This window comes from Mchenga conophoros, linkage group LG19 (genome assembly GCF_057382185.1).
Source record: "Mchenga conophoros isolate Kocher_MC1m ecotype Shallow Benthic linkage group LG19, M_conophoros_male_GT1.1, whole genome shotgun sequence".
NCBI classification, from domain to species: domain Eukaryota; kingdom Metazoa; phylum Chordata; class Actinopteri; order Cichliformes; family Cichlidae; genus Mchenga; species Mchenga conophoros.
This window is the reverse complement of record NC_140544.1, coordinates 24932762-24949301: the sequence shown is the minus strand read 5'-3', so window position 1 is coordinate 24949301 and position 16540 is coordinate 24932762. Positions and strand designations below refer to the sequence as shown.

Here is a 16540-nt window from a genome sequence, read left to right as displayed (position 1 = left end):
CCAGAGATAACCTTCACCTTAATGGGAGCAATAGTGTCCATTACATTTAACATGTTAGCATTGAAGCTATTGACGAGCTCATTGACTGACCCTCTGGGCAGGTCAGGTGTTAATGGGAAGACCTGGTTAAAAATTGCACTACTGTGTTCAGTTATACACCGTTTTGTGATCACTGTTGTTGATATATTTGTGTGGGCTGAGATTTTACTTTCAAAGAAAAGTAGATCGCAACACGGACAGAGGAAAATACACGGCTTAAAAGACTAGAGATGACGAATAATATCAAAATAAAAGTTCAATAATAATGTAAACTCAAAACTCTTGGTCGATGACCCAGGTCTCCTAACAAATGGAAGTATTCAGTATCCCCCGCTCTGTCCCCTTCTTCAAGTCTGTCCCGTATCTAGCAAGTGAAAATAAAAAATAAATAAAATAAACAATAAAAGGTAAATCAAATAGACCATTACGGCAAGGCTGGGATGGTCAATTTGGTAAAGTAAATCCGTTGGGCATCTTTTTTCGCCTTTAGACAATAATTCTGATGGCAAAAGAACCAAACGGGACATGCAAAAAAACAAAAACAAAAAAACAAATGGAAGTATTTTCTGTCTCTTTTGCACAAAGACGTCATAAATTCTCTGTACTCAAACAGGGAATTAGGAGACTTAAGCTCAGTTGTGTTGAATTTTGACACAACATGAGCAATAAAGGCTTTTAATATTATCTGAATCCTGAGAAAAACCATGCATTTCAGTTAGGTGTATTTCTTGATCACATCGGTGTCAGATATTTTATAAAACAACTATTGATTATTTTAGTAATTGAGTAATATATTGATTATTTCATCGATTAATCAAGTAATTGGATAAGAAATACTTTTGTCTTTTTAATGAATGGCCAGAATACAATCAATTAGGAAAAGATAAGCTAGACACCCATCCATCAACTCAAAGGAAAGCCAGATTTATACAGTAAAAGTCAATAACAAAACTGGGACTCTCAACACTACTTTACCATGCAGGCAGTACTCTGCATGACACTCTTTATCAGTTCACACTCAAACACTGTTATTTCCCAGAAATAGTGATGATGATCTGACAAGAATGCCAAATTTTACACAAACACTGTCCTGTGCAAAACATGGGACGTATGGCTGTTGACGGTGGTTTACCACTACTAGCAAACCATAAAAGACCTTTAAGTTCAACAAAGCTGAAGTTCAGAAGTTCAATATGCTCCCAGGCAAAGCAATCCATTATGCAAGTTGTCTGAATTACTGCTTTATCTTCATGAACATAAATTACCTTTTTATAGTTTTGTTGATGTTTAAAATAATATTAAAAATAATATTTTCAGGATTCCTGGAAATTTCTTATTAATCGAACACTGGCCTTTATAGACATTCAGCTCTCTTGCCAGCAAATAAATATCCAGCAGTTAGCAAAACTTAGCAGATTACCAGGCTATTTTTTCAAAGAGTGATTAAGAAATCCAAAATTCACAGTTGCATAACTATAACATGACTAGTTGTGCTCCTGTTTAGAATTGTGGAGGCTACACTGCAGCAGGGCCACAACTGAACCCAAGTAGCCTACTCCACAAACCAATTTAAATGAACCTATCGTCCTATGGTAGCTAGGGCAGACTCCAGGCCCCCTTGACCCTGTTAAGGATAAGTGGAAGACACTAGATGGACAGCTGACAAACTTGAAGGTCTTTTATGGCTTGCTAGTACTGGTAAGCCACCGTCAATAGCCATACGTCCCAGAACCTTTTTACCTCATGGTAAATATGACCAGATCAGTCTTTCATCTTTGGAAACATACCTTAATTACGGTATGTTAAGGACAGACCAAAGGAGAAGGCCACCACTCTCTTCCTGGCAGTTCTCCTGGCATTGCTGATCTGCTGGATAATATTCCGTTTAAGTGAGTTACTAAGTGTGCTCGAAATAGTTGACTTTCTAAGGCGTCATCTCATACTGGTCATCTACCAACACATTTCTCTATATTTAGCCTTCTTCAACAGTGTCCTTGTCCTTAAGCCAGATCTCTTCATTATCTTTGGGAAAGGTTTCAAGAAAAGAGCAAAGGAATTCTTTAAACAGAGATCCAATCCAACAGTAAAAGCATTCAGCCTCGCACAGACAGATTCCAGGCTTGGCCCTGGAATCTAACATTTCCTCAATCTGATCTGTAGAACTGTGATGTTTTCAGCTGTGATGTGTGCTTTGATAATTTTACATAATTTTTTATGGCTTATCCAAAAAGAGTAACTATTAAGCTCCTCACCAACCAGCCTTAATCAGTCCAACTCAGCCCCCACCTCTTCCCCCCACTGTCACTCAGCACTGGTTGCCCACAGGGTGTAACAGGCAGTGGGAGCCAACTGTGTGGAGAGTGAATACTCGACCCAAATGCAGACCCAAAAATGGAGTGTGAAATGTGACTTGAACTCAAAGCGAGCCATTTATTATAGCTGATAACAAGAGTACACAAACAGAGCAAAAGCGAGAGGGGCAAAAACTAAACCAGCACCTAAACTAGCAGAAACTAAACTATGATGACTGTGACATAAGACATAAACATGATTCAGAGCAGGTGCATGCAAGAACTATGAGAAAGCAACACAAACATGGTGCATGAGCAAGACCTGAGCTGAATCATGAAATACCTAAGTGACACTTGACATGGTATAGGGAACACAGACGACCTGACAACCACTGAATGAAACACACAGATTAAATAGGAGGTGATCAGAGGAAGTGGAAACACATGGGGAAACAGCTGACACAAATGAACACCCAGCCCACTACTTTACCCCTTTTACACCTATGACTGCACACCAACCCACCCAACCAACATCATTGCCAAGTATGCCGATGAAACCACGGTGGTTGGGCTCATGGATGGATGAGATGCACCGTACAGGGGAGAGGTAGAGAACTTACCCCGCTGGTGCTCAGAAAATAAGCGGAGGCTGAACGTCCATAAAACAAAAGAACTCATAATGGATTTCGGGAGGCACGGACAGATGCACTTCCCTCTGATTGTAAATGGAGAATGGGTGGAATCTTCAGGTTTCTGGGCACCCACATCTCCACCGATCTCACCTGGACTCACAACACCAATGTCCAGTGGAAGGCCCAGCAGCGGCTGCACTTCCTTTATGTCCTAAAGAAGAATAACCTGGACTGGAAGCTGCTGCTGGCCTTCTTCCGCTTCTCAGCGGAGAGCATGCTCTCTTACTGCCTGGGTGTTTGGTACACAGGAGCCACGACTGAGAACAGGAACGCTGCACAGAGGGTAATTTAATTAACGCTGGCCAAAAAATAATTAGCTGCCCCCTGCTACCCCTTAAGGCCATTGCCAGATCCTCCTGTCTCAAGAAAAACATTGCCACACAGGTGACCCCTTGCACGTTGCTCACCTCCTGTTTTACATGCTGCCCTCTGGTCGGTGCCTCAGGTCAATCAGGTCCCACACCACCATAATCACAAACAGCTTCTTCACCCAGGTCATTCAGACTGTCAGTAAACACTATCCTCCCACACCCCACACTAAACCATGGTATGACTAACCCTGATCACTCAGGTCACTCACACACAAACTCTTCAGACCAAGTCTTTTCTTTGCACTACGTCTGAGCACTTTGCATCTCTTTTGTACTCTGTTGTGTACCTTTCTCTCGTTTTTTATATATCCTTCTTGACTGTATAAATTTCTCCTTTTTGCTATCTCAAGTTCAAGTTCAAGTTCAAGTTCAAAGTTTATTCGCCACATGCAGGTTGCCCTGCAGTGGAATGAACCCGCCCCCGACCTTACACACACAACACAGACATCACATGGGGATACAAGTCAGAGAACGGTTGCATTACAGAAAAAACACTGAAATGGACACTACAATGAGAAAAGAGGAAAAAAAGAGACCTCTACTCATGCTGGGCTACAGGAGGACAGCATGAGAACAGGAAACAAAAAAAAACTCCTCTGCACAGAAAAGCACATAAACGTCCACAGTTTAACATTATAGAGCACATGACCAGCAACAGGGTTGGGTAGAGGATAAGGAGTAATCCCAGGCAACACAGCAGCCATCCTGCCACTGCGCCAACTCTCCAGCACGGGCCCAGACCCGCCTCGTGTTCCCAGGAGGCAACAAGCATCGAAGGCATTGGAAGGGGAGGGGGGATGTGTGAATGCTTATCAGTGTAAGTGTATGTGTGTGCTAGTTCTAGTTTATCCCAGCACAGTTGGTGTGAAGCACCCACAATGTTGTTGGACATGTACAATCACAACAAAAGGCTATTCTATTCTATTCTATTCTATAAAATACAAGTGTCTATCTATTCTGAACGTAATATGCTTCACTTACTTTCTGTATGTAACAGTGTTTCTCATATCCAGATAATCCAGATGTTTACTTAATAGAAGTGCTGCCAGTCTGATTCAGCTTGAAGTAATGAGGTTTTAGTTCTCTTTGAGTATTTTCCAGATGGGACATATCCCATGGCTAAGAGAAGGTATTTCGGTGGTTTTAACTCTGACGCTATGTGCTTTGTGGTATTTTTTTATAGGAAACCCATTATTATACATGGGAGTGTTACATAAAAACTGAAAGTTCAGACTGCTCTTAATTCTAGAAGTTTTTCCTACTCTTGGTTGTGCATAATGTAATGTCAGTGAGAGTGGATAACTTGATACAATCATGTCAAGCACACAGCTCTGGCTGCCCCAATCAGGTGCTGTTCAAATTCTGGCTTGTGAAGAGCAGCCAACCAAAAGAAGGTGGACTTCAACAGACCGTGAAAGCCCTTCAGTAGCTTAGTTAATTTTAAAATCCTCAAGATGGACTGTGCTTTCTAATAGAGAAACACATAAACATTTTTCAGTACAAGACTGAATGTTTCTGTCACTGATGCATATCACAGAAATATAAAATTAATTATAAAATTAATTAAATTAATTGACTTAGCTGGTGACTAGCATGTGTAAATATATGTGTGACCTGCATAAGATCGCCAACCATTGTCTGGGCATCTGTCATTGTCAATAAAACGGGGCCATAGTTACATACCTTCCTGTGAACACCGGCACAACTGTTTCCTTTTTTCCAGTCATTTTGGAATCTGCTTCTTCGGATTTATGACTGGAATAATGTGTTTCCAGGCTTGTCAGCAAAGTCACGAATGTTTTAATGATGAAAGCATGAAAACCTCATATATTTTTCCCTTAAGTTTAATAGTTGCTTTAATATTTTACTTTATTAAACTGATTCCGTTGCACATTGCATTATTAGTTACTGCAGAGCACTCAAAATTTCGGAATTTATTAAATTTACTGTAATTGAATTAAGAATAATTGAAGTGTGTACTATTTATTTTCAGTTAATCAGTTTCCTTTCTGGTAGATGATGGGCAAAAGAAAAAATTAATAGGAAACCCTCAGTTTATCTTTATAATGGCTTAGTTGGGTGGGGTTGTGGACCAAGAGAAGGGAAACTGTGCCATAATCTTTCTTATTTACATTTTTGTCTTATTTAAATATTCTCACCATAAAAGGCAAATTCTCAGCACATCACTCTTCTCTTGTCCTAAGCCCTCATCAATTCTCATACCCATCTTTCCTTGACCTCAATTAAAACATCATCAAGGTTAAGGAAAGGAAAGGAAAGAGTTTAGGAAAGGGAGGTAGGAGGGAGTTTTGGAAAGCAGCCTCTGTTTTTCCTCCATGTCGTGTAGTTTTACTTCCTGTCTCTGCCCTTGCTTATTCCCTGTATTTTATTTCCCACCTCTTTCATTTCCTCTCGTCACTACTTGTGTAAACATTGTCTCTGTGTTGTATCCTTCCTTCCTGTATTCTAATCTTGGATACCCTGTGCTTTATTTTCCAAGTAAGTTTTGGCTTTGTGGATTTCCTGGTTTTCTTTTTTTCCTTAGAATGTGTGTCCTTAAGACTAAACAGCATTAAAAGCTCCCTTTTCATTTACATCTGTCTATGATTCCGGCATTTGGGTCCTCAAGACGAATTTGACTTTCACAAAGCTAGCCTTGACCCCAAGGATCTCACATATTCTCTGCACTCAGACACAGAATCAAGAAATTTAATGAACTCAGGAGATTGTGTTGGATTTTAGTACTCTTCAGTACATTTCACTTAACCAGACCAATATCCAGATATCTGAGATTAGGACCATAATCTTCAGCTTCATCGTTTCTGTTTCCATGATCTCCTTCTGTACTGTCAGAGTTATTCACACACTCCAGAGACAAAGCTAGGTTAGCATAGACTGATATGTGATACTGGTACACTCGCTTTCCCATGAAAATATGAGAACGTGTTTTTATGCCAAACTGGGATGTCGGTTTGTGCTTGGTGTTTGTTGCCCCTGTATTCATCTAAGGAAACTCAAATCTGAAGCTTCAGTCAAATGTTATTGGATGCAGTAGGAGTGAGTTAAGCAGTGAAGTGGCAAGAAAACTGAAGACACAAGGAAATCAAGATAAGTACAGAGCACAGACATAAAAATACAGCCTGGTTACCACTATGAGATAGTCAAGATACTGACTATATTTTTAAAATGATGTACTGGCAGACATCCAGGCATTTTTGTATTGTTTCAACACAAATATTAGAAAAACTGTTAAAGACGAACGCCTGAAATTTTTTCCAGGTCTTTCCTGCAGTCACAATGAATCAGGATCTGTAGTTTGGAATAGACATGTCAATAAAAGTCTCCTTCTTAATTAGCTCATGTTTTTCTGATACATTTTCATCTTCACCGTTGTCTTTTGGCTGCTCCCTTTAAGGGTCGCCATAATGGAAACCCAAATAAAAGTCTGTGTCTTCTTGAATCCAGAGGTTTGATCTTCCGTCACCACTGCGGCTTAGATTTATTTGAGTAACTTGGCTTTAACTCATTTTGCTGCGGTGTGCTGTTTGTCCTGCTGGGCTGATTATATAACAGATGCTTTTCAGTGAAATCCTATGCAAAGTGTCATCAGTTGTTATCAACATGAATGTGCTCTGCAGCATCTTCTTCCTTGTTCTGGTTGGCGTAGGTTCTGTGCTCTTAAAAATTCTTCAGCAGGCTAAAAGAAGGTTTCTCAGAATGATGTTTTGAGCTGGGGTGTGTGTTTAATGATTTAATATGATGAAAGGAACAATTATTTGTCTGAGTATGAGAGAAACATTGGTATATTTCTCTCTAATAATCCTACTGTATCAGGTCTAATTTAAATTCTTTATGTAACACTGTTTTTTTTGTTTGTTTGTTTTTCAGTGATATCCAGACATGGCATGTTAAGGGATATTGGGGAGCTGTCATTCAGTAGTGAGTAGTGCTTTTTCATATTTTCTGTCATATACTGTTACAGTGGCAAATACATTAAACAAGTTCATATTTAAAAGGATGAGGTCTGCATATGTGGGAGTGATCCTGAAAGCTGGAAAGTCATACTTCAGACTAATCTAAACACTCAGGTTCACATGTTCAATTTGAGCATTTGAGGCAAATGAGTGACTTTTCACTTGCCACACAAATGTGTCAAAACTAAATGCACATATAAAAAGGAGTGGGTTTTTTTCTTTGTTTGTTTGTTTTAATCTTCATGAATACAAAGATTTACATGGTTGTGGGAACATGTTTCACATAGTTTGTGCTGTGGGCAGAGGTGGCAAAAGTACAGGCTGTCTTTACTTAAGTAGAACTACTAAAAAAATCCTCCAGTAAAAGTGCTGAAGCAACTTCTTTACTCAAGTGAAGTACTCAAAGTAAGAAAGCAAAAAGTAGCTCCTGATTCTAACATTTTTTTGTAGAAAGGTAACAGAACCTTGTTCTAAATATATGTATACTAAGATAATGATAAAGTAATATATATGTACAACATGTACAAATGAAACTACATTATTTATCAAATCACATTATATACTACCACCTTACACACACCATGCATACATGCCACTACTGCACATTCACCTAATGTTTATATTATATATACATTAGGTATATCGACTTTTGCACAGTTCGAGGAGCATGTCAGGTTACATTTCACTGTGTGTTATACTTGTAAAACTATGCATGTGACGAATAAAGAACTTTGAAACTTCAACCAATATGTGGTTAAAATTCTGCCATGTGTTTTAAATTTGCAGTTTATCGAGCATCACTGAGCAGTCCTTACCTTTAAATCTAACCTCATGTCGTGTCTGTCTTCCTTCATCTTTCTCAGAGTAAAGTTATCTCTCACTCTTTCTCTCCCTGTGAAAGACAGCAGCTGGGCCTTTAGCTAGCAACACACTGTGCCACACAGCATACAAACAGTTTGTGTGTTCGCTGTGTGTTGAGCTGATAGAATTTAAAATTACCTGCCACTTTATTTGCACATAAGTGAAGTTTTTTTTAAAGTCAATATTTTGAGATTGAAGTCGAAAATGGATTTTTAGAAAAAGGTCTAAATATGGAGATTACTGTTGCTGTTTCAAGACAAACTGCCATGGCTGCTGTACCCTCTAAAAATGCCATGTTTAGTTTGTTAGTGAGACAAACAGATCAACCGTCTTGTGATACATCTTTACTGCACGAGGCTGTGGCCATTGATCACCTTGCATCTGTCCATTACAAACCATTTCCTTTCATGCAAATCTACTCTTGCTGTAAATTATAAATCCTAGAAAATAAAAACTGGCCATGAATGCTTTCTAAACTGATGATAGCCTAAAATAAAGTGAAATACATTGAAAAAAATAATGTTTGTCACTGAAAGATGAATGCTGTGAAGTGCCATATATACCATCATCTTTTTTTTTTTTTTTTTTTTTTTTTGTCCCGGTTGGATCTTTAGCCATCAGAATTGTTGTCTTAAGGCCAAGAAAGATGTCAAGCGGATTTATTTTACCAAGTGGATCATCATGGCCTTGCCATATTGGTCCATTTGATTGACCTTTATTATAATTATGAATTTATTTTATTTTCAGTTGCTACAAACGGGACAGACATGACTGGGGGATAGGACAGGGAGAAAGAATGAAAGAAAGAGAGTTAGAGAAAGAAAACCAAAGGGGAGAAGAGACGGTGAGAAGGGGGGGAAGAAAGAAAAAAAAACAAACAAACAAAAAAACAAAACACCTGGGTCACCTGTATGGAGAAAAAAAAACAGAAGAGAAAGCAAACAACAAAGAGCAACATAATAAAAAAAAAACAGCACCATCACAATAAACTAGCTAGCAGTAGACATCAGTAGATACTAAATAATAAACGATATTGTGCAGCACGCAAGATAGACAGCGCACAATGTGCTTTGAGGCAGCAGCCAAGAAAGGTGTAGTCCGCGTCTGTGAATACCCGTGTGTACACCTGTGTGCATACCTGTGTGGATCAGCATGCTTGCATTCCAAAGGTTTCTCCATGTAACGATCTGCTAGGGAGTATGGGGAGCCACAGCCCCGTCCTCCAGGGTATGAAGCAGGTATGGAGGAGATCAAAACTCCAGACATCCAGAGGCCCCCAGAACACAAGAGACCAAGGAAGACCAGCAGAGGGGCAGCCGCGCCACTGTCCCAGAAAGAGCTGAGGAGAGTCCCAGATGAGGGCTCACTCAGCAGCCGCGGAGCAAAAGCCAGGGGGAGTTGCAGTGACGCGCCCGTGAGCTCCGCCGGCAGCCAGCTGTGCCTGAGTGACCGAGCCCCAGGCCGAGAGGCCGGGGGCATCCCACCTCCGAAGTGGCCCGAGCGAGCCCCAGGCTCCAGGCCCCGATAAGCGGCCGCCAAGTTGTGAGCCGGTGTGTACCCGGACGCCTACCCACAGACACAAAGAACCACCAACGCACCGACACCTGAGGGAGTCCGCCACTGGCAGGGGAAGTGGTGGTGGGTGGAGATAGGCCTCCAAACCTTGGAGGGCCTGAGATGTCCCCAGAGAGGTGGCGTCTGATACCCAACCTGACATATAGACAAAGACATACAGGCACACACAGACACAAACATCCATTCCCACCTTCTAAACTGATGATAGCCTAAAATAAAGTGAAATACATTGAAAAAAATAATGTTTGTCACTGAAAGATGAATGCTGTGAAAAGCAATATATACCATCATCTAACAAAACTACTGAAAATATAAGCAAAACATCCAACTATCTGATGATCTGATAACAAGCATGCCACAGTTTAGAGAACCAAACACAGGTCTCGCCTATTATAAATATAATTTATACATACATAAATATATAAGTGAGGTGCGCCTACACATCAATCTTTAAAGGAGTACCCTCAAACACTGTTATATAGAAATATATTTATCAATATAAATAAATGTTGTCTGTCATCTTAAGTACCAAAGGAACAACTAATCTTCTGGGATCTGCAGCAGAAATTCATTTTTTGCATTTCCAACCATTTTCATGTGCAATGGTGCTCCTGTTTACGAGTGTATATATGTGTGGTGTGCTGCGTGAGCTTCTGGGCTGATAACAGATGGTCTTTCAGTGATATCCTATGCAAAGTGTCATCAGCTGTTATCAACACGAATGCGTTCTGCAGAAGATACTTCCTTGTTCAGGTTAGCATAGATCACTTGTTGCACTGGTGCTTTCCTATGAGAGGAAGAGTAGGGCATTTTACACCAAACTGGGATGTCTGTTTGTGTGGGGTCTTTACTCTTCACGCATTCATCTACAGGAAGGTCAAAATTCACCCTCAGTCAAATGTTACTGAATGCACATTTAATCTCACAAAAGATCCATATCTAATGATGGAGAGGATGCTGATTATTTTTAGTTTTATCATCCCTGTTATCCTTCTGCACAGCATTAGAAAAGCTCTGAGAAACAGTCTAGCAGTGGGTTTAAACACTCAGAGAATTAAGCAGCTGTCATGTTTTGCAGTTTTTCTTGGCTTATCGTGCGTCTTCTTCTTATAATTGAGCATTTTAGTTTGCTTTTCATTGCTGTTCTTGAGCTTTAGTTTAATTATTATTTTAGGCTGAGCTTTGTTAGTGTGCCTGTGATTATTATTGCATTTCAAGGTTCTGTCAGAAATATCCCCCCTTCTGGCGTTATTTTAGTTCCTCTGGTGTTTTACTGTCAAGTCCCCGTCTTAATGTTAGGCTTTGCCCTGTTTTGTTGCTTCGTCTTTTTAATTTGGGTCTTTGGCCTCTTGTGGTCTATATTTTTTTACCTTCCCGTTTGTGTCTAGATTCTGCTATGCCTTGTTATCTCCAGCTGTGCAGACTCTTCATGATTACTTTATGTGTGTGTTTAAAGCCTCTGGTGTCCATCTTTCTAGTTCCTAGTGTGTTTTCTCCTCCTGGTGCTATTTGGACTTTCTAAGCCTTTGTTTGGATTTTTTCTTTTAGCATTGAATCAGCTGCAATGAAGCTCACTTTTTTATTTCTTCAAGTCTCCTGTAGTCTGCATTTGGGGCTATGGCTGGGTATCGCCACCGATTTCTACAATCGATTCGATTCTGATTCACAAGCTCCCGAATCAATTTGATCCACGATTCGATTTGATTTGAATCTGAATTTTTTTTGCCTCAGATAGTCAGAAATATTATAATTCTGATCACGTATCGGTACATTTCCCAATTTTTATATCGATAAAAACAAAAAGGACCATTATCTTCAGCTTCATCATTTCTGTTTCCATGATCTCCTTCTGTACTGTCATAATTATTCACGCACTGGGAAAAAGAGGGGTGAGACACTCAGAGAATGGAGTAGGAGGCCACCACTTTCATCCTGTGAGTTGTTCATTCTGGCATTCCTGATCTGCTGGGTGCCCATTCTCCCATGAGCAGGATACTAGATCTACTCGACAGAATAAATACTGAGATTCTGCATACTAAGCCTTCTTTAGAAGCCTTCTAAATCCCATTTTCCCATTCAGCCTTGTTTCCAAGAATCCAAGAGTGACGGGAAGAAGGTGAGAGGCAATTCAGTGAATTTTGCCAAAGTGACCAGCATCCAGAGACTTGAGCTAGGAGTGTGTTAAGCAGTGAAGTGGCAGAGAAACTGAAGACACAAGGAAATCAAGATAAGTACAGAGCACAGACGTAAAGATACAGCCTGGTTACCACCATGAGATAGCTGACAGACTGGCACAGAGTAGATGAGTAGATGCCCTGCCCTTAAGTATTGCCTCGTTGATTGTCATCAGCAGGTGAGCAGAACAGGTGAGGAACCAATGCTCTGCCCACAAAGCAGACACAAAGCAGACACAGAAAGACACAGGATGACCACCATGATGGATGATGGATATCCTTGATAGGATCTTCTCAGGCACACAGCTCTGGCTGTAAGCACAGAAGCCCCAACCAGCTGCTGTTTTAAATTGTGTTATTTGTGGAACAGTCAATCAGTGTTTTCCAATAGAGAAACACATTTTTTGTCCTCTGTGCAAGATGAATATGTTCCTGTCATTTGCACATATAATCCAGATTCACAGTTAGGGTGGCCCTGTTGTATTACAGAAGTTTACAACATGTATGACTGCAATAATTGCAGCTTGCATCCATGCTCTAGACAAAGGACAGAGAAGCAAATAAAATAAAAAGTATTCAAAAGGAAAAAACAAAAGAGAAAAAAGTGAGTTCTACTTTGTTTAATTATTGGAAACAAATAGTGTCAGCGACAGTTTTATTACTTCTTATCAAAGAATCTAAATTTTGTTTTCTTCAACTTATTGTATCGAGTATTTATTCAACTCAAGTCCTTTGCAACAATTATGTCTAGGATTATTTAATTACATTAACACGGGGGCAGGCATTTAATATTGAATCAATATCTGCTTTTTATGCATAAAGTGTCATCTTCTGTTTTGAGGTTTTTCATGAATATTTTGGAGATTAATTTAAATCTCTGCTCTTCGTTTTTGAAAGGTAGTTTTGTTTATAGTTTTGTTAGGTGTGGTATTATATCCCTGTGATTCTTCTATACATTTATTGTAATTTGCAAGGCTTATTTTGTACTTATCTTAGCGTCTTTTACCTTATAATATAAACACACCTTGAGGTGACTGTTTTTGTGATTTGGCACCATTCAAATAAAATTTGAAGGCTGAATATTATCTTCTAATTGTGTGTATTCTGTATAATTTATTATATATGCTTGTTAATTGAGACCTTCTTAGCTCTTGTTACTGGTGACTTTGAAGCTGCATTTAGCTTCTTCCCTTTTCTCGTATCTAGTTGTCTCTGTCTGTCACCATTTTGGTTTGTATGTATTCTGGTTTGTCTGCTCCCTTTCATCAGTTCCTGTCTTTACTTTTAAAGTTTCTGTTTCTGCCCATGTCGTTTAGTTTTACTTACTTTCTCTGCCCTTTCCTATTTCCTGACTTACCTCAGCTCTGTTCTGTTCCCCACCTGTTTCACCTCCGTTCATCACATTTTGTGTACATGTTGTCTCTGACTTTCTTTGTTGGATCATCAGTATTATGGTGTTCTTACAGCAGAGTAAGTCTTGTATTGGTATTTTAATCGATAACCACAGCGTCTAACATGTTGCCATTAAGTTAATAAATGGAAAATTTTCTCTGTCCATAATAGGGTCATTTTTGTTAATAAAATCAACCCAGAGAAAAAAATGTTTAGAAGTAACTAAGGACTTCATTGAAGAGTCAAGGAAGTGGTCATAGACTGGGTGTGATGTCTCTCTTATCTGAAATCACTTGACTATCAGTTTAGTTTCTTCTTTAAATTAAGCGTTTCAGAAAGAAGACTGTAGCAGAAGGTACTGAGAGAGTGTAGCTGGCTGTTTGCTCTTTTTCCATCAGGAGCACAGACTAATTTGCCTGCAAGGTATGTAAACGCTTAATTTGGCTTGGAATTTACTTTCTTATGTCTTTACCTTTAGTTGGAATATTTGCAAGGTCTAAATCACTGTCCATCAGGAACAGTGTTTTTAACCTTTTGGCACTATCTGTATAAAAAAGGAAATTTCTTCAGTTTAACAGCTGCACAGGTTTTGGAAGCAGTGATGTTCTTAGGTGTACAGTAACGTGTCGACAAGTAGACTCCAGATTAACTGATTTTGTCTCAGCATGTTTGTCTCAGCATGTTTTGTGTTTTGATCAAATTCAGCCTCATGCAGTAACAACGTTTATAGTAATGTATTCAACACAAACGAAAATGTATTTAATAAAGACTGCCCCCCAAAACATATAATAAATTCACATTTAAATTGTTTTAAACTGTCTGTAAATGTGAGGATGGAAATACTAAACTTGTGAACTTGTTTTACGTAGCTGGTGCTGTGGTGATGACTCTATGATGCTGGAAAGCACGCTCAGCTCTAAATATGATGTAAAATTGCATGTTTTCTAATATGATGATGGTCTTTAAAACTGAATCAAATACTATATATCAATCCATTTTCTTCTGCTTATCCAATTCAAGTCGCTCGGGGTCTGAAGCCGGGTAGTTACATATCAGTCTTATTCAGAATTAGGTGTATCTATGTTTTCTGTCATCATAACAAATTATGTTAGAACAATACCAGTTAAAATTATATTTATGTTTTCTATTTTGGTATCCTTTATTTCACTCCAGCATCCCTGCCAACTTAATTCCTGACACTGAAGATGACTGGAAACCAAAGCAACGCAAGTGAAGACCATTGTCCCACCATTTTTAACAACAACACATTAATCTTCTGTATGACTCCAGTTTATGTCATCAGCCTGCTTGCAATCATCTTTAATGCGTTTGTGCTGATGGTTTTCTGCCTCCACAAGAAGGCCTGCACTGTGACTGAGATCTACCTGAGCAACTTGGCTGGAACTCAGCTTGTTCTGATGTGCTGTTTGCCCTTCTGGACTGATGATGTAAGATTAAGCATTGACTGGCCTTTCAGTGAAAGCCTGTGCATGCTGGTACAAGCTGGTGTAAGAATGCATTTATTTTGCAATATCTACTTTCTTGTTCTGGCTATCTTAGATTGTTATGTGGCACTGGTGCACCCACTTTTCCACGAGTTGATGAGCAGGCCATTTTATGCCAAACTGGGATGTCTGTTTGTGTGGAGTTTTGGTTTGGTCTTTGCTTTCCCCATATTCATCTACAGTAAGGTAAAATTGAACCCACAGTCAAATATTACTGAATGTATAGTCGACTCCACTTCACTAGATCAATATCTGCTGTATGACGTGAGAGACATAATATTCAACTTTATCATCCCTGTTATCATTATTTTGTTCTGTTCTGTCAGAATTATTACAATTCTGAGAAAAAAGCGAATGGGGTTTTTAAAACCTGAGAGAACAGAGCAGAAGACCACGACTCTCATCCTGGCAGTTGTACTGTCATGCCTGATCTGCAGGGTGATATTGTACGTGAGAATATTTGTGGTCAAAAACACTGACAGTCAGAAATGTCACATCATGCTGGAAATCATCAATTTGGTCTGTGTGTACTTAGCCTTCTTTGACAGTGTCCTTAACCCCATTCTCAACATCATCATTGGAAATAGCTTCCAGAACAGGACAAAGGAATTCTTCAAGCAGTGAAAAAAGCCTTAAAGGTAGAATAATTAAACTGCCAATTATTCATCCAAGCATTAGGAGCCTTTGTGTTCATATATATATTCTTACATTGGCAGCATAATGTGTGATCTTAGAGAGAAGACGCTATAGCAGCTTCCATAACTTAAAAAACTTATTTTGCTAGAAGGGTTTTAAACTAAGTTGTCTGTTTGGGTTTTTGATTTGTTTTTCATTATTATATGATTGTGTTTCTGCCACTGACTCATATCATCCAAATAGGATTATTAGGGTTGTGGCTATCATACTAGGTGACTTACCTGGGAGCAGAGTGTGTAAATCTATGTGTAACCTGCATAAAGCTGACAGCTGCCCTCTGGGCAACTGTCTTCTTAAAATTTCTTTTTCTAAATTCTTGTACATGCAAATAGTGTTTGGTAATTCTGCAGCTACTGTATTAATACTTGTTGTCAATGAATAAAAAAATTAATTTCTACTCACCGTGTGACTTATTTATTCAAACAAATCACTACATAATTACGCTGTGTAAGAAAAATTGTGACGGTTTAATAAATCACATCATACATTTATGTATGATCCAGGAGATAAAAATCTCCTGGATCACCTGTTGAGAGAGAAAGAATAGAAAACAAGCAAAAAAACCAAAGCAACATACTAAACACAACACCATCGCATTAATCTAGCTAAGTGTAAACAGCAGTAAATACTAAATATTGAATGTTGTTATGCAGCACGCAGGACAGACAGCGCACAATGTGCTTTGAAGTAGCATATCAAATTCATTTCAAGATACTGACTATATTTTTAAAATGGTGCACTGGCAGACCTCCAGGCATTTTTGTCATTTTTCAACACAAATATCTTAAAAAACACCTTTTTAAAGGTGAACACCTGAAAGTTTTTCCAGGTCTTTCCTGCAGTCAAAATGAATCAGGATCTGTAGTTTGGAATAGACATGTCGTTAAAAGTCTCCTTCTTAATTAGCTCATGTTTTTACATTTTCTTCTTCACTGTTGTTTTTTGGCTGCTCCCTTTAAGGGTCGCTATA

At 39.1% G+C, this 16540-nt stretch overlaps 2 protein-coding genes across 2 annotated transcripts in view; both read left to right on the top strand.

The window, feature by feature from the left end:
- LOC146552358 (B2 bradykinin receptor-like) overlaps positions 1–16540 on the top strand; it is a 40611-nt gene that overhangs the window by 11553 nt on the left and 12518 nt on the right. Inside the window, exon 2 of the mRNA XM_085257110.1 lies at positions 7282–7332. The gene's annotated coding sequence lies outside the window, so the exon portion shown is untranslated. The remainder of the gene's footprint in view (positions 1–7281; positions 7333–16540) is intronic.
- On the top strand, positions 7056–15521 carry LOC146552359 (B2 bradykinin receptor-like). The gene is made up of 2 exons (XM_085257109.1): positions 7056–7332; positions 14543–15521. The coding sequence occupies exon 2, from the start codon at positions 14575–14577 to the stop codon at positions 15496–15498; it is 924 nt and encodes a 307-aa protein (XP_085113235.1). The 5' UTR covers positions 7056–7332; positions 14543–14574; the 3' UTR covers positions 15499–15521.